The 19,325-nt window shown below is 39.3% G+C and overlaps 3 protein-coding genes across 3 annotated transcripts; 1 reads left to right on the top strand and 2 right to left on the bottom strand.

Annotated features, from left to right (window-relative positions):
• Positions 1-9,188: 9,188 nt before the first annotated feature.
• On the top strand, positions 9,189-11,422 carry LOC138313623 (uncharacterized). Its single transcript, XM_069253978.1, has 2 exons — positions 9,189-10,015; positions 10,794-11,422. Exons 1-2 carry the CDS (start codon positions 9,403-9,405, stop codon positions 11,420-11,422), a joined length of 1,242 nt encoding a protein of 413 aa, XP_069110079.1. The 5' UTR covers positions 9,189-9,402.
• Positions 11,423-15,645: 4,223 nt separating this feature from the next.
• LOC138313621 (uncharacterized) lies at positions 15,646-16,716 on the bottom strand. Its single transcript, XM_069253977.1, has one exon. The coding sequence runs from the start codon at positions 16,714-16,716 to the stop codon at positions 15,646-15,648; it is 1,071 nt and encodes a 356-aa protein (XP_069110078.1).
• Positions 16,716-19,316, bottom strand: LOC138313625 (uncharacterized; the record flags this gene model as incomplete). The annotated part of the gene is given in 4 exon segments (XM_069253980.1): positions 16,716-16,841; positions 16,984-17,063; positions 17,066-17,325; positions 17,416-19,316. Coding segments are annotated over 4 exon segments (2,367 nt in total), but the record flags the coding sequence as incomplete, so codon positions are not given.
• Positions 19,317-19,325: the final 9 nt, after the last annotated feature.

The raw sequence follows: 19,325 nt of genomic DNA, 5'->3' as shown, positions 1-19,325 counted from the left end.
TATCGTATCACTATATCAGACCTTTCAATACTCAGCCATGAGATAGCCTAAACCAACGTGCGTTTTAAAATCTTTTGTTGTATTGTCAAATTGTGTATTGAATCGCTTCCGGTTACGTTGGAGCTTTCAACTATAATACATGTAAACTGTCACTTTCCACACATAATGCCTTTCACTTATATCGTTTGATTTTTTTTCAGTGATGTTTAGACCCCGAGTAAACATTATGACTACACATGTACAAAGTAGGACATTCCGTCTGCAGCTCCCGGTCTTTTCTAAATAATGAAAAAAAGAGAGTTCCAAACCATCTGTGTTTAAAAAGATGCTTGATGGTCCATATCGTGTATTGAAGCGTCCAAGTGATAGGGCCTAGCTCGAATGTCAAAACTAGGTGAAATGACTGCATGCATTTTAATGTAATTGTGAAGGTGACATTCGCACAAAAAGTATAGGAAATTTTGTTGAAGAGTTCAGCAACAAATCAGATGACATTTTCCTGTATTGCATGTTGTTTTCTTTGATATTTTGTGAAATGCAAAGTTTGTGGCCATCGTAAACTGAAAATAGTATTTCAATACATTATAAACCCTGCAAGAAAGGGGATGAAGTTTACTATACTTTATATTGAGAAAACACATTTTTGCGCATTTTTTGGTCAATTTGTAATAGGAAATGAGTCAAATGTTGTCAGAATATCAGTATGAGATGTCATTTAAAGTCCTATTAATAAATTTTCTATGACTGACCCCCAGGGGCCTTAGGGGCGGGGTCAAAAGGGCGTCAAATAGGCTAAAACTTCAAAAAATCTCCTTCTGAAATTCCTTGAAATGGTAGCATTTTTTGCTCAATTTTCATTGGAAACGAGTCAAACTTGGTTAGAATTATTAGTCTGATATAGCATTTTAAATATCATATCCACATTGGTTCTGGCCGACCTACCTCCTGGGGGCAGAGGGGCGGGGCTAAAAAAGGATCAAATAGGCTAAAAACTTCAAAAATCTTCTTCTGAAATTCTGGAAATGGTAGGAACAAATACTTTTCATAAATAGAAAAGGTTTTAAGGTCCTTTACAAAAATTGTGAATTATATGACCCTGGGGTCTCACATTTCCCCCTGGGAGGGGTCAAGTTTACCATAGTTTATATAGGGAAAACACATTTATGAGCATTTTTTGCTCAATTTTTATTGGAAAAGAGTCAAACTTATATCCATATAGAGGTCCAGGCCGACCCCCTGGGGGCAGAGAAGGGGCGGGGCCAAAAAAGGTTCAAATAGGCTAAAACTTCAAAAATATTCTTTTAAAATTCTGGAAATATGGTATAATCAAACACACTTTATAGATGAAAAAGTCTTAAAGTTTGTTTATAAAAATTGTAAATTATATGACCCTGGGATCTCCTGGGATGACCTTGGGGTCTCACGTTACCCCCTGGGGAGGGGTCAAGTTTATATAGGAAAAACATATTTGTGAACATTATTTGCCCAATTTTCGTAGGAAAGTAGTCAAACTTGATTAGAACTATTAGCCTAAGATATAGCATTTTAACATTAACCATATCCGTCCTCGATGACCCCCTGGGGGACCAGAGGGGCAGGTACCAAACAGGGTCAAATTGATTAAAATTTCAAAATATACACCTCTAAGTTCACAGGTTTGATGGAAGCAAATACTCTTCATAGTCTAAAAAGGTCAAATTTATAAATCACTGACCAACTTCAAGACCCAGCATATAGTTGTTTTACATGTCTTTAATTTGTTTCATTATTTGTTTCATTCTATATCTAACTCAGGTGACCGTTAAGGCCCAAGGGCCTCTTGTTTACTACATACCATACCATACCTATAGTATGTTTTTATCGGTTTTTTTTTTATCTAGAGCTCTAAAAACGTCCAAAAATGGTCTTAGGGCACTCTGGTGGATCCATGATTATATAATCATAATTCTCAGATCTCTGTGATCAAGGCCGCAAAGGCTTAAGCCATGTTTGGACTCTTTAGAAAATCTAATAAATTTAAATATTGAAACCATGCTTCATCTTTTTGATATATATGTATATGTAGAAAAGTATCTTTAACTATGGTTGTGAAGTATGGGGCTCGTCAAAAGCAAATGACATTGAAAAGGTTCATATTCATTTGTTAAAATAATCAACCACGAATTCTATTTATTTACTGTGAGTTGGGACGATACACTCACTTGAAAATACTGGTTTATATAAATTATTTGATTCGCAAAATTGCATCATAAACCATATGAATTTTTGAGAAATAGTGACACAAGGAATTGTTTTAAATTGGGTCACTTCTATTAAAATGAACTTTATTCACTTTGTTCAATCGATATAATAATAATATATTTTTATTAGAAGAGTACGTGTCACACATTTCTTCAAACATACAATAAAATATATACCTGTAGATTCATCGATATAGCTATAATCAGCCATGCCTTAAATTTGCTGTGATGGTTAGTACCTGTACGTTATTTACTTACCTGTACGCAATTAAACCTCATTCATCGAACTCACCTGTAACTGTAGCAGGCGGGGCAATTTGCTATTTTGCGGACTTGATCGGGTATTTGCTATTGTCTTACTGTCATTTGAACGGGCATCCGTTAAAATGGATTGTAGGCCTATTGTGATTTGAATAATGGAAAGCCGTGCATCTATGTTTTGGGTTTTTATTGACACCCCCCATTTAAAAAGAAGTTGCGAAAGCGCACTGTTAATACCAAAGTATATACAAATGTATATATAACATTATTTAAAAATAAAAAAGTAGAAAACACGTTGTTAGTTTAGCATTAGCGCTAATGCTAAACTAACAACGTGTTTCTCTACTTCTTTATTTCCATATGTTTTACCAGACACTGAGAATTTAATGTCATTTTAATATATATATATATATAAATTATGTCGCAATGCATATAAAATAAGTTGACTTATTGGGCAACAAAAAATGGTTCTAAGACCTATTTTCAAGTAAATTTGTGTAATCTTTGAAAAATTATTCCAGTCAAATACTATTACTTACTTATTACGGAATCGTGGCATGTACAGTACATGTGTACATGTACACATGTAACAATATTCAATTTCAAAAACTGTTACGTGTTTGTATCGTAATGTGGTAATTAATTAAACTTCAAGTCTGAAATCAGAACATGCTATCTCTATATAAAGTTGTGCTTATTTTTGTGATTTCACTCTTACTAGTGACACTAAGATGCATGTAGATTGTAGTGTTACTGTACAAATGTACATCATTTCAACAAACTAAAGGAATCAATAGTAGTTGCCGATCTTACTTTACATAACACATGCATTTTGAAAATCAGATTATAATTAATACGCTTTTCGTGTTTTTTACACTCCGAGTGATAATTAAATTAATCTTTAACATTACCACGGTCATAATTAATTTTACTGCTGGAATGTGTAAAGTGTTACCGACAAAACATCAATTCACTGATACTGTAATATTGATGTATCGTTTTTTCCATTTTTGTCATCCAGTTATTCATCAAGAAGGAAGGGTCATTCTATTACATTTTAAGTCTCTTTTCTCGTTCTAAACTAGACCAACTAAGATTTCCGATGAGAAAGCACTACAGAAGTTAAGAAAAAAAGTTAAGGAGCTTCCCTTGAAGTCTGTAATGTCCCTATGTACAATTTTAAGTTAAGGAATTCCTGAGTTAAAGAATGTTTATGGGTCCAATTTCAAGAACATTTATAAACACTAAAAAATTCCGAAAAAGCATTACACAAGTTAAGAAGCTCCTTAACATCTCTAATCTTTCCTATGGAGACTTTCAAGTTAAGGTTTCTTTAAATGAAGGAATGCTCGTGAAACTAGGCCTCATACTGTTTGTTATAGACAGTGTGACGTATATGTATTTCAATCAAACGCGATTTTTCCGCATACTAATTTAACTTTGTTCCACACATAGGGCACAAATATCAAAGAAAATTAACATTAGCTTATATGCTCCAACAAGAAAAATGAAGAGAGAAAAAAAAACTGAAAAGATGCACGTTATAATATATTTTGGGTTGATACAGTCAGAAAAAAATATTTCCCGCCAAAAACGATATTTTCACTGTAAATACTGTGTCCTTGTTGGTCAATATTGAGTGAACATATTAAAAAGTTATTTTTACTCCGTGAAAACTACCATATATATTTTCAAAATAAAACATTATATTTCACTCCGAAAAATTGAAAACATAATGTACGAATGGTCAGTCGCAAATGCATGCATAGTACATGTGGGGCGGCTTCTCGCAAATGGAAAGTTGACAAGTACAAAAAAAAAGTGAATAAAAAAATCAATAATGATAACGAATATAGTCTTGACCATCACATCGTTCTTGTCAATCAATTGGCACCATGCAGTAAATAAGAAATGAAATCTAAACTTCATGTACCTGATTATGCAGACCTGATACAAATCAATGGACTGATTTTGAATTTGATGACATTATACACACCCCATTCATAAATAATTGACCGTTATTTAAGCATTTGTGTTTCATGTTATTACATATGTAATGCTTTTATTCTGCTATCCTTTGTACCAGTATGTAATAGAATGTATAATATATATATATATATTTTAAAACAATTACAGTACAATGTATATCATCGAAATATACATGAACAAATTCAATATAGGTCGATCATCGGGGACCACGTTTTACATATGTATATTTGTCATTGTCGAAATTTTCCACGTATTCTGCTACATGAACTAATTTAAAGTAATATTTCATTCTCAATTCGAACCAGGGTTGAAGAAATTTCAAGGTGGAGTGGTAGTGCACCGTGTACACCCCTCCCGTTATAAATGGGGTATATACTGTATGAAGAAATCATAAGATACAAGAAGCTTTATTTAACGTCGTATATCACAAACACACACGTACAATGCGATAGAAGAACAACATATAATAAGCATTAGTATATAACAAAATATCACAAAAATGGGTGCTAGGAATAAGGAATTCATATATATTTCTTGTCAAGGCGCTATTACAGTACACTTTAGAATCAAACTAACTACAGTAGTTAAACGTGATTTTGGCAAACGACAAATTTAAAGAAACGAAAAATCATCTTTTTTATACGGTACATGTATAAGATAAAAAGTCAAATGGCAGCAGTGTGGTTTTCCAAGGATGAAGTTAAGAGTTTCTATTGATACACGTACTTGTTCAACGTTTACATATATATAATCTCGAGCATGTACATTGTTGTATTGTGTACTGTAGGTGCATATCTTTATTCCATTAAGTTACATTACTTTCGGAACTAAAAGGATGAAAATGAAAATTATTCGTTCATTGTACCGAAATACAACACTTTCAGAGTAATGTATTTACAATAACGTAGACTGGGTTTTTTCAAACCACACTAGTATCAACACGGCTTGGACATTCCTCAAATATGAGATAACCATCCAAGCAATCTGATTGAAATACATATCCTTATAACCACTCCGCTCCATAGAGGATCTGAGAAAATCCGATTAAGGGTCATGTTCGGATGACCTTTATACCACGTGTAATTCAGATCAAATGAATTTTCTGCACGTTGCTCTGTCAATTGACAACGCCATTTCGCCCAAATATATATAAAGATGATTAGCTTTATTGTGCTCTTTGGGCGAGATGACTACGTACACGAAAATAATTCGAACAGGTTTTCAAACTATTTCGTCCCCTGAAATTCACTGTCAAAATTTTCCCAGCAGCAATTTGATTGGCCATTTACAAAGGTCACCTGGACATGACCCCTAATGGGATTTTCTCAGATCCTCTTATCTAACGTAGTGATAATAAGGATCTGTATTTTAATCAGATTGCCATCCAAGCTATTTAGTCGAAACATCACACATAAATATCGGTTAACGTGTTTTAATTACAGTCGAAGAGGGCTCATTTAATTATGTCGGCTGTTTCTTTTTATCTACACATTTTGATGCATTGTATGTACAAATGTATACAATGTACGATTTATGCACCGCTTCCCGCCTTCGTCAAATTTAATATAGATATTTTACTTGTCATTCATAATATTCATCGTATACCAGCCGATTTTGTCTCAAACTAAAGGAATACAGTGTATCCGCGCTGCTACATAATCGCAAACACATCATGAAAATATATACATGTACCATTTGCATGTGAATCCGTTTTTAATTCTATTACATTTTAGTGCTTTTTTACATCTACACAAAAGGATCGATAGCAAAACATACAATACACACAGTATATTAAAACAAAAATACTAACTTAAACATTTATCAAGTCAGCTTTCCTTTATAATACAATACACAAAATTTACAGTGTAATTTACAGTGTAATCGTGGAAGACAAGCGAACATTTCAACATAATGCAATGAATTCAATGTTAACTTTTTTCAGTTTTGAATACGCAGTAGCGACCAAAATATGGATTTCTGTTTTAAAAAATTGCTATGAAAAAAAAATATTTTATGAATATCATTATAGTCACATTGTAAGTATTTAGCTATAAAATTTGAGGTATGTACTAAGCAGATACATGTGCTAGAACGATATCAATCTAAATCTGCGAGTCCCCTAAATCACGTTGTTCGTGTTACCATGGCAATGTGCAACGTACAAGATGTAAACCAACCCCGAGACACACGTACGTGTGTCAGGCTCAACCACAGGTTTACGACGTGTAAAAAAAACTACTACAAAATACTGTAGTATTTTTTTGCATATTTTTTTCGCGTCGTAAACCTGTGGCTCAACTGATTGGTTCGTTGATAGAAATTGACGTGAACAATACATGTGTGAACGAATTCATAACGTATATCTTTCTGAGATCAGGTACATTCGATGTTTCGGATATTTCAGATTTTCAGATTCTATGTACACTAAGTTATACATTCGTTATCATGCAAATGCGTGTACATAGTCTATATGCTTAAAATGAATGTGATTTACACACTGATGGAATTACATTAGTTAGTGTAAAAATGATAATAAAACCAAAGGATATACATACAGTTTTTTTATCTAAACAGTAGTACACAGTATATAAAACTGTACAAACACATAATTAAAGACGGAACACCTGCACAAAAAGACATAATACATTTACGTGTTAATTTAAAACAATTTTGGTTTTATTTAATCCGATGTTTTTTATTTGAGCCTCTTTCCTATAAAGTTTGGCAAACACTGTAATAAAACATTTCATTAGCATTTTCATCAAAGAACAGGTTCACTTGTGCGTAACCAAGGACGAAATCCTTGTGCGTAACACACACATGTGTGTATACATAAAATCTCGATATTTCCGGATTAACTTTACCGGCATCCAACACCAATAATCTCGTTTATAATCGTTAGCCTATTTCCGGTTTACCTTGCTTCTTCCGTTAGGCGGTTTGCGTTAATCGTTTGCGTTAATCGTTAATCGAATTTGCGTTTATCGTTAATCGTTAGCGTTAGCAATCGCACGATTTTTTTGCGTTGAGTTTGCGTTAGGCTGGGAACGTTAAACGGTTCAGGTACTGTATCTGCACAATCTGATTGAAATACAGATCCTTGTAACCACTCCGTTGAATCGAGGAGCTGAGTAAATCCGATTAAGGGTAATGTTCGGATGACCTATATATGTGTAATTCAGATCAAATGCATTTTTTTGCACGTTGCTCTGTCAATTGACAACGCTATTTCGCCCCAACATACAAATACGATTAGCTTTATTGTGCTCTTTGGGCGAGATGACTACCTACACGGAAATAATTCTGACAGTTTTTCGAACTATTTCGTCCTTATATTGACAGTGGAGTCTGGCATACTGTTTTACGCCATAAGTGGAACGGTCGGTATGTGGCTTCAGATGGTGACCTAATTTTGGTCGCTCGCATTAGATTGTAGTAGGCCTTGTATACACTTAATGAAAGAATGCACATGTTGTAGCGGGATGCCGTTCGGGGTATTCAACACACGTTTCGTAGGTATCATCAATGGCGATATTGCTTGAAAGAATCTCGAGAAATATGTTTCACCTGTCTGGACGTGACCTCCTATGAGATATTGTCAGATCCGTTATATAACGGAGTGGTTATAAGGATCTGTATTTTAATCAGATTGGGGGAGGTCGTGATTCAGATGTCCAAATTGTGCGTGAGTCCAATTTTATAAGTTCACAGTTTCACTTACCCGGTGATCAGATTTTGGCAGATCGTGGCTTCATGCTAGCAGAAGACTTTGCGACTAAGTGCTTAGCCGAATTAATTTCCCCTGCATTCACCAAAGATAAAAAGCAATTGCCTGCCTCAGAGGTTGAGTTATCAAGAAACATATCGTCTGTAAGAATCCATATCGAGAGAGTAATAGGACAAATGAAGAACCGATTTACCATATTGAAAGGAACAATGACAGTTCGATGTGTACCAAGTTTGAAAGACGAATCCAGTTGTGTCAATTTTCTTTATCATTTCAACTATGAAACCATTGTCTCTGTTGATTCGGGTGACGAAACAGTCCGTATGGCTCCAAACCACAAAGTCGGTGTAGTTTCCATCACACACGTACATTTGCATCTGTACTTCGGCAAACTTGTGACTCCATTACTTGTGACAAAATAAAGACAGAGGCTATTGTCCAACATGACCGCATTAATGGTTTTATCCCTGATGTTGTATGGACACTTTATTTCCAGTAGGCCTTTCCCGCAACACTCATAATTTACATGACCATCCGGTGAAGCTCCCAAAAAGGCTTTTGTTCCGGTATCACGAATCCTGCCTTGTCAACTTTCAGGGATGAATGAATGATGGCCTGAGATATCTTTCATGACAATTTTCTCCTTTTGGATAGGTCTGAAGATCCACTCTGTTGTCCGACTCCATTAAAATTTAACAGTTGGTACAAGTTTATATTTCCCCCAGTTCAAGGCAGGCACATTAGGGCGATGACGTGTTTGGGATGCAGATCTTATTGAGGAGTGACACTGATGGTTTCTGAATGGAAGTGTTCATTACCAGCAGCTTATGATGTCCTTTGTTGCCGGAAGTGACGTCATGGATTGCACAACAATGACGCAATATAGGTATTTCGCAATTTCCATAGGTATTTCGCAATTTTCGGGGGATTTGCACAGCGGTGATGCAATGGCAGTGACGATATAGGTATTTCGCAACTTCAGGGATTGCACAACATTGATGTAATGTTATTGATTGCACAATAGCGATGTTAATATAGGTCATTTCGCAACATCATACAATACTTCGCGGATTACACAACAACACACTGTTGTGAAATACATCCGCAGATTTCATCTTGATTGTGCAATACGTCGTGAAAGGTATATAAGAACGGTCCACACTCTAATTCTTCACTGCAATCAACATGGCCACCGGAAAACTGATGATAGACGAAACTTTTGAAAGTAGAGGGACCAAACGTCAAAGGAGCGAGGACCCCACAACGCCGATACCCAGAAACATGATAAAGAGGATGTTGATGGGGGACTACTGCAAATTACACATAGGCAAAGAAGTCTACGTGGTGGCTAACATGTTCCGTGGAGAGACTTTGATCCACGTCAGAACTTACGGGAAGAGAGAGGACGGCAGCACGTATCCTACCAAAAAGGGTATTGCTCTCAAAATCACGAGATGGAAGAGACTCGAGGACAGGTGTTCGAAGGACATCGACGGTGCCATAGAAAAAGTCAAGAAAGGGGAACACGTCCACATGAAGTTTCATTTAGGTGGTAACATCTACGCGAGCATAAATAGTGGATATGCCTGTGTTAATATCAGGAGGTGGTACATGCCCAAGGATGAAGATGGAGATTTGGTACCCACGAGGCAAGGGATTGCCCTCAATTTCGAACAGTGGGATAAGCTGAAAGACTCAATGCTTCTGTTACCCGAATTCATCGGTGACGAACTTGATGACGTGAGACTGTGTGAAGACAGCCATCAGAACCAGATGGGAATGACTGATTGTTTTGATTGTAACCCCAACCAAGATATTGTTTTGAACATAACAATAATGCTGTATAAGAAAATCGCATTTTATATTGTAGAATGTTGTAAATAAAAATCAATATACCCTGATTATAGTCTTTTATTGTTTTTATGTATATATAAAAAAAGATCAAATATGATGTTAACACGCATTCACGATGTTGTCACAAGCGGAGAAAGATTACCTCGAGAGAGTATGGACCAATCCACGTTACTCCGCAGCTTTCTCAGGACCCTTAAAACTATACAAATTCGTCAGAAGACAAGGGAAACACAAGATAGGTTTGCATAGGATAAGACAATTTCTTTCGAACAACGATGCATATTCTCTACAAAAAAGAGTACAGAGAAAGTTCAAGAGAACACACGTCATCGTTCAAGGAATCGACAGTCAATGGGATGCCGATCTGATGGACGTCAAAAATATATCGAAATACAATAGAGGTATTCAGTACATACTAGTTATACAAGACGTATTTTCCAGGTTCATTTTCACTCATCCTCTAAAACAGAAAACGGCATCATCAGTACTGAGTGGCTTTAAAATTATTATTGCTGGAGGCAGGAAACCAGATGTACTGAGGACGGACAAGGGCAGCGAATTTAAGAACCGATGGATGTCAGATTACACGACGAAAGAAGGGATACGTCACATATATGCTCAAAACGAAACCAAAGGTATTAACATTTTTGCAACATTCTTTTGTTGGAGAAGAAAAAAAAAAAAAAAAAAAAATGGTTAATGATTTTTTTTTCTCAATCCAGCAAATTATGCAGAGAGGGCGATCCAGAACATCAAGAACAGGATGTACAGGATGTTTACGCATGCGCAGAGTTACGCGTATATCGACAAGTTGCAGTCCATCACGAGAGACATCAATGACACACCGTCTAGATCTCTAGGAAAGTTTGCCCCCTCAGACGTTAACAAGAAGAACGAGGACGAAATAAGACTCGATGCCTATCTCGTTAGGATGAAAACAACTATCCAATCGAAAAAAGAGAAGGCGGTTAAACCTGCGAAGAAAAAGAAGAGGAAAAGCATGTATAAGTATAAGATAGGCGATAGAGTTAGAATTACACACGTCAAACGCACATTTCAGAGGGAATACGATCAAAAATGGACCGGGGAGATATTCATCATCACTGATCGTACAACAAAAGACGACATCCCTATATACAGAATAAAAGATTTCGAAGGAGAGAAGATCACCGGAACGTTTTACGAGCAGGAATTACAGAAGGTAGACGTGACGGAAAACACCGTATGGAAGGTAGACAAAATCTTGAAGGAACGGAAGAGGAATGGAGAAACCGAGGTGTTAGTATCGTGGTTGCATTGGCCACCGAAGTTTAATTCGTGGATAAAAAAGGGTGACCTAGTGGAAGTATAAAAAGAGCTGTTCATCAAAAGACTCCATTAATCATCGAAAATGTCCTTCAGGATGGTGCTCAGGTCCACGGACAGCGGAGATACACACGAAGACAACAAACCGCACGACTTCAGGGTGCACTTACCCAGACCGCTTAACCTGCCAGGATATTGGACTGTTGCGCTAACCGAATTTTCCTTAAAACTTAAGAAAGGACTAGCACCTCCATTAAGACCCGAATTGTTTATTTGTTCCGATATATGTGACGACACTGTTGTGGGAAGTGGTGAAATACCTTTACTCAGAATGGTATACGCGGAGAAAACATCAAACATTACCTACACAGCACCTTACGATGTACCTCTGAGGATAGGCCATTTCGCAGATGTACACATCTATATAAGAGACCGAGACAACGAACCCGCCTCATTTCTCAACGGAGACGTAACGATCACACTACTGTTCAAGCAGCTACCATTTCAATGATGGGCTCTACATACGTATCGGATCCTAAAATCTGGAAAGACTTTTACAGAAATATGTTGGAAAAAACGTTTGACCCTAGAAGATACAGAGGTCGACAAACAGGAGGAGGAGGCGTCGCAGGCATGTACTTAAAGAAACCTTACATGATTCCAGTCAACCCTCACGCAACCCCCGAACCGGAAGAAAAGGTTTTCGTGGGAAAACAGGTGACGCCCATGGCGGCTGTGGAGGACAGAGCAAAGTCCGAAACGAAGGAATCCACAAAGGAAAACCTGCCCCACGTCCCTATAAAAACAGCGAAAAAATCCTCTTCCAACAGATCGAAGAAACATCCCAAGGGTGCAAGGTCTAACAGAGCTCCACGAAAACATACAGCCACTAAATCGATAAAGGGGAAAACTACCAAAAGGAAGCGTATTTCTACGGAGGACATCGACAACATTTTCGCCAAGAAAAGACAGAATGGCATTCCTCAGTGACAAGATAAGGGACATAGGCGTTCCTGCAGAACTCTCAATATTCACGGTACCGCCGAATCAAGTGGCCATAGAGAAGATTTACTTCTCGGAATGTAGACCGGTCTCTTCGTTCGACACGGAAGACAGCCCCATCGAAATAAGCGTCCCAGGTCAAGGTAGCGAATACATTGATCTTCGCAGAAGCAGACTATACGTCAAATGTAAGATAACCAAGGCAGACGGTACGGCCTTAACTACAGACGAAAAGACTGGAATCATAAACATGCCTCTGCAGAGCATGTGGTCACAGATCGACACCTACATGAACGGTAAACTGGTATCACTCAATACGAGCAACTATCCGTGGAAAGCCTATCTCAAGGTATTGCTATCAAGCGACCACCTCCGTCACCGGAGACAACCCAGTTGCAAAGTCAAAAGTTTTTGCCCGACGATTTCGACATGAACGATGCTTCACCCATCACCGGAGGGACAAATAACGGATTAAGGATGAGATATTTATTTACAGAAAAGAGCAAAATCTTCGACATGGAAGGACCCCTGTACGAGGACATCTTCAGGATCGACAAGTACCTCATCAACGGTGTGGACCTACACCTGAAACTGTTCAGAAACAGAGCACCGTTCGTCCTCATGAGCGCCGAGACAACACCCAGTTATAAGTTAAATGTCATGGAAGTCGCCTTTAAGGCGTGCATGGTACGGGTGGACAGTGGCGTCTTGATCAACCATGCAGAAATCCTGAAGGACACCACCGCGAAATATCCATTGAAAAGAACGGAAGTGAAAATGAACACCTGTCCTCAGGGATCTGGTTCTTTCATCTGGCAGAACGTGTGGTCCAACAACCTTCCTTCAAAAGCTATCTTTGCCTTCGTGAGTCAGAGCGGCGCTAACGGGTCCTATACGAAGAATCCGTTCAACTTTCAGAGCTTTGGTGTCTGACAATAGGTCTGTACACTGTGAAAACGGTGGAGGTAGCGAACAGTGCCGGCCCGACCCATGAACATCGACGTAGGGAACAAACAGGAATTACGTAACCCATCTTACGTGAAATTCTGTTCGAAGCTGCCGGAGAAGTGGAAACAAGGACGGTGGACTCCTCGTCACCAGATCCAACTTCAATCAGGGGTATGCCATTTATGCATTTAATATCGCACCATGCGATCTCGGAGAGGAATATATAAACCTCATACGACAGGGAAGCGTCAGACTCGAGGTAAAATTCTCGACGAACACTACAGAAACGTTGAACTGTTTGGCGTACGAAGAGTTTCAATCTCTCCTTGAGATAGACCAGTCAAGAGACGTTAAGTACACCAGAGTATGAACACTGACCAGTTGGAATGTGCCACCAGAGAAGACAGATGTCTAAAGGAATTCGTCAGAGGCGTATTTCCTTCGGATCGATTACCTTATCACGTAAACAGTTTCCCATCGGCATACGTGTGTAATACAGATCCCTCGGGACTCCCCGGAAAACATTGGGTGACCGTGTGGTTCCGAAATCCTATAGAAGCCGAATTCTATGACAGTCTCGGTAGAATGCCAGACCACTACGGTGAAGATTTGGACCGTTTCATAAAGAGAAATACGACGTCGTGTACCTACAATAACGTACCCGTACAGTCTAAGGCTACCAGCACCTGTGGATTTCACGTTCTTTTTTACCTGCTATTGAAATGTAGAAAATGTGGACATGAAATATATTGTATCAATGCTTCAAAAATGTAAACCCTCTTCTGATTTTTATGTATACGAATACGTTACCAAATACTTTGATTGTATTTAAGGAATAAAAAAAAATGACTCAATCGAGGCGTTATTTATATATATTAAAAGCAGACACGGCACATATCCGTCATTTACGATTTGACACAGTAATCCTCAACATGTCAGATAAAGCAACGCTCCCCTTCCATTCACCGACCACCATGCTGGTGTCTGGAGCCACAATGTCAGGCAAGACAACGTGGACTAAGGATTTATTGCGAAACGGGTCCGTCATGTTTGAGACATCCCCTACAAAAGTGATTGTATGTTTCGGAGAGGTGCAACCTCTACACGACGATATGGAAAAGGAGATTCCGGGACTGATCCTGCACCAAGGTCTACCTTCGACAGAACAAATCCAGGAATGGAGTCTAGAGTCTGAACACACGGTGTTAGTACTCGATGACATGATGAGTCAGGTCGTCAGAAACGAAGACTCTGTCTCGTTGTTTTGTGTCACGGCCCATCATAAAAACGTTACTGTAATTTTTCTAACACAAAACCTATACATGCCAGGAAAATACAGCCGTACCATATCACTTAACTGTCATTATTTCGTTTTGTTTCGAAACGTCAGAGATGCAAGACAGATAATGACTTTCGGAAGTCAAATATTTCCAAAGAAGGGATCATATTTCAAAGACGCCTATGACAAAGCAACGTCGGTTTCGTATGGATACCTATTAGTAGATCTGTCACCGGCGACACCAGATCAGTACAGATTGCGCACCAACATTTTCCCAAAACAAGACACCATCGTATACGTACCCAAATAAAAACGGTGACATGATTAAGTTTTAGTCATTTGAGTCGTGATGAGTCGAAGCGTTCAGACGCATTATGCTTTTCTAAACCTGCTCTGTTCTACGGATACGAAACAGAGGAAGGCGTTGTTGAATACCATTACTACTGGCCAGTTGTTGGCACTGTGTGAAGTTTTTCTGAACCTATACAAAGGAAGTGTGCATGTTACTCCAAAATTCGTATCTAAACTACGACCTTACAAGGCATTCATCAGAACTCTAACAAGTCGTCGTGTGAGTAAGAAAAGGAAGAAAATCCAACTGATAAGAAGGAGCCCGTCTTTACCCTGGATGTTGAAACCGGTGCTTTTGACATTAAAAGAAAGATGTCCCGCGAAATGATTTTGGTTCCAAAAGCAAAATACGAAAACCTATTAAAAGTCCTCAATGATCATGACGTTCACAAAGAAGAGGAATCTACCGATCAGGAAGGGGGTGGCCCCCATGCGTCGAGTGGTCATGAAAGGAATACAGAAGAGGAATCGACAAACAAAGGAAAACCGAAATCGGTCGGTTATCATGTGATACAGAAGACCGATGGATCGCCACCAGGACGCACGTCTCACAAACGGAGAACTACATCTAAAAGAAAACAAAAGGACAATTTAAAGTGGATTAAATTTTAATGAAAATTTTCTACATGTACAAAATGGCTTGTTACAATAAAGTGTACGTAAAAAAAACACGAATTCTTGTTGTATTTTTAATATCCATATGGTAGTGTATCGTAGGACCCATTCTGCAAGACTCTCTTGCTGAACACGACTTTATAACGTTTTTCTTCAACACGGTTGTAGATCTTCCGTTCCCATTTGAGTCTCGTTATCTTTCTCCGATCGGTCAATGTCACCGATTTATCGTCGTTCTTCTTCTTTTTCTTCTGTACATCACTCTCAACGTCACATGCGTGTTTTCTTTTTCTTCCTCGTTCTTCACCAGAGTTAGGATGTGTCACAAGTTCCGACAGGGAATCGAAGTTGAGTAGTTTCCTATTTGTGAAATTCAAGGAAAATCCTCGAATCTTGCATTCGTGATTGCCTAAAGCAGTTTTGTAAGCATACTGTTTGGGTCCTCCGGACACGAATTCCACGATGTAATCGCCGTCCTTTAGCTCCAAGGTCAGTTCTCCCAGAAAGTCGCCAGTAACGAGAGGAATATCGCCATTCCGTTGCACGTATATGACGCTGTCGGTGTCCATGTACAAGACTCTGTCTTCCAGTCTCTCGAGACATTCTTCGTAAAGTCTCAGACGAGCGTATGTTGTGGTGAAACTTGCAATGAAAACGTTAGTCTGCATGTTTTCTGGCACCGTGTCGTCGCCATTTTCCCAGGACAATTGTATGACGTCATCACTGATGATGTGAAAATCTTTCACTTTTTTCTTGGGATCACACAGACACTGGAAGAACTTGTCTGCCTCGGCGTCGTGAAAGAAGGACGTCTGTGGCATGTTGAGACGCTGTCCGAATTTACCCCAAAAGGAGTTGAGCAATAGCTTTGCCAGTGATCGGAGCGCCTTGTTCTTTCTGATGTTGTCTTTTTCCAACTGAATGCCCTCGTGGTGAAAGTACTCCTCGATGTACCGGACGGCGTCGTCTTCGTTTTTGACCCAGCAGGGCCAGTCACTCGCCTCTTGTTTTATCTTCAAGAACATGTTGATGTATTCGCCGAAAATGCCTCCTTTCCTCTCCAGAGTGTCGTATTCACTACTTTCCTCCCAATGGTATACTTCATACATCCTGATGATCTGGTAACCCTTTTCCAAAGCTTTCATTATTTCGGGTGTGCACCAGGTTCCCCCACAAAGGCCCTTTGGTCGTCCTCGTGGTCACACTTCTTTTGACTGCTGCTCTCGGCACAGGTTCGACAGAGAGCGAATGTGAGCTTCCCGTTGATTCTCTGAGGCAAGACGGGGTGATATAAGCCTCTGGGTGGAAGGACTTTTATCTTGGCAATGCCAAAATAGTTATCCAAGGTTTTAAAGTCCTGTGTGACGATTTCGGGATGTCCGACAGGGTATTTCGAATACTTGTTGACATACGGGTAAAGGGACGTGAAGTCTGCGTAATGGATTTTCTCTCCCTCTACCGCAGAGTATTTTAACTTGATTGCATTGGTTCGTCCACCGTAAAAAGAATCTCGGGGTTCCAATCTACTCTGTATGTCCAGATCCTCCACGTATCTCTCGACTTCGGGTGTAGCCTTCATCAATGTCTCAAATTGGTGTTCCCATATGTCAACGTAGGTAATTCCCAGGGATTGAATGTATTCTTTTTTCTTCTGAGTGAGGTACCAAAGTTCGCCCATAGACTGCCCTGTCCTGACGGTTTTCGTGTCCCTTCGACTCTCGGGATAACATTCCTTACATCCGTGCCAGTAACATCTGGAGGTTAGACAAAAAAACAGGTTTAAAATATCACATTATTGTCTCAAATCATTCCAATAAAATTAATCAAAAAAGTTACAATCTTACCCGTGGAATTCGTAGGCTTTCCCGAAAGGATGCTTCTCGCTTGGACCTTCGTAGCCGTCGAGTCTGTACCTCGTTCCCGGAAGGACTACCTCCCCACCGTTGAGTGCGTGACTTATGTGAATGGGTGTGCCACATCGTCGGGATTCTTCCATCTTCCATTCGAGCCACTTGATCGAAACTTCGCTGAATTGATTTCTGGCAACATACCCTTGCGAAGGGATCTGTGCTAGAGGTGAACTGACGAATCTAGACTCTTCAATGACGTAATCTAATTCCTGTAAACGCCTTCCCTCAATCGATTCACCTTCCATCTTAACGGTCATTTTTCCGTCTTGTTTCGTTGCGTCTAACCAACCCGACAGCTGTCCCTCTTTTCTTAGCTTCACGGCCCATTTTTCTTTCAGAAACTTGGTCCTGAAGACTTTTGTACACACACCAGCAATGGTGACCTCATTAAAAGGATCCACGGATCCGACGAGTTCTTCCCTCATTTCACCGTCATCTGTCATGGTCATTTCAAGGTTTCCCGTGATGTTCATGAAAAGTCCTCGGAATTTCATGCAGGCTTGTCTCAGTATGTCCACGTCACTTCGGCAGTACTCTCTGATCTCTCTTCTGAAATCGAAGATTTCGTTGTTCTTTCCTTGATACCATGTCATGAATTCGTTCCTGCCGACATCCGACATGTAGTCGCACCCATAATAATGCGGTGCCGGATAGGGTCCCACGTACGTTTGATTCTCATGTTTGTTGAAGTAATGAGGAAAATACCCCTTACGGAGTTCTTGAAGGTTGAATGCTTCAGGTAGCTGGGCCAACTTCATGGGCAGAAAATTGAGGGAATCAATAATTCTGATGTTCAGTCCTCTTGCAACGTGCATGTACATAATCTTGGACCCTGCGTAGATGACGTTGTCGGGAACGATGGAATTGTTGATCAGATATTCCAACAGAAAATACCCGTCGTATCCTTTCATGTTGTGTGCAAAAACCAAGAAGCCTTTGTGTTTCTCATCAAACAGCCATTTTCCGAAATCAGATGCAGCGTTGTTTCCCTCAAAGAGGACTTCTCTTCCTGTGCATGACGAATCTAATTCACAACGCGATTCGCATTCCTCACACTTGAAATCGATCGTCTTGTCTTTACACAGTTCGCAAGCGGTGTGAGCTATGACCAGATTCGGCGTGTGTCTGTACTTGCCACACCAGCTCTTCTGACAATTTATACATTTCGCACACTCGTTGCATGGAACAATTTTGCCTTTGCAAGCGGGACATTTAGGATTTCTTTGTGAGGCATACTTATCGTGGCATTGAAGAATATTGTCCTCCTGCTGACCACATTCAAAGTCAAAGAAAACGTATTTCGTCGTGGGACTCTTTGGTTCCAGTGCCCTTACGTAACACAGATGGTCATTGTTCACGTATTCCTTACAGCAATTGCATAACCATTCACCACAACGATGTTCTTCGGGTTTCCTTTTTCTGGTTTCTAGTACTCTTTTACAGTTTGTACAACTCCAGTACAGTTCGCAGTCCGATTTATGGTCACGATCATGTTTCTTTTCACGGAGTTCCTTGTGTCGGTTGAAGCATTCTATGGACCTACAAGTCCTATGACACCTAATGCAACTGACCTGAGACCTTTGGACGGTACATCCTTGACGGTGACAAACATTACACATGTTCTCACAATAGTGGTTATTTCTACAAGGTATCAAGCAGTGTTCGCAAAATTTTGCTGATCCGAAGAATCCACATATCTTTACTATCGCATGAAAATGACCATCCTCCTGTGTACCGACAAGATACAGATACATTCTCTGACGCTTGCTGTCTTTGGAAGGGATTTTTAAAAACTTATTTCCCATCCTAGCTGCGACTACGAGTATGTCAACGTTTAAAAGATC

Source organism: Argopecten irradians, unplaced genomic scaffold (genome assembly GCF_041381155.1).
Source record: "Argopecten irradians isolate NY unplaced genomic scaffold, Ai_NY scaffold_0785, whole genome shotgun sequence".
NCBI classification, from domain to species: Eukaryota; Metazoa; Mollusca; class Bivalvia; order Pectinida; family Pectinidae; genus Argopecten; species Argopecten irradians.
The sequence above is the reverse complement of the archived record's forward strand: the minus strand, read 5'-3'. Positions and strand labels throughout refer to the sequence as shown.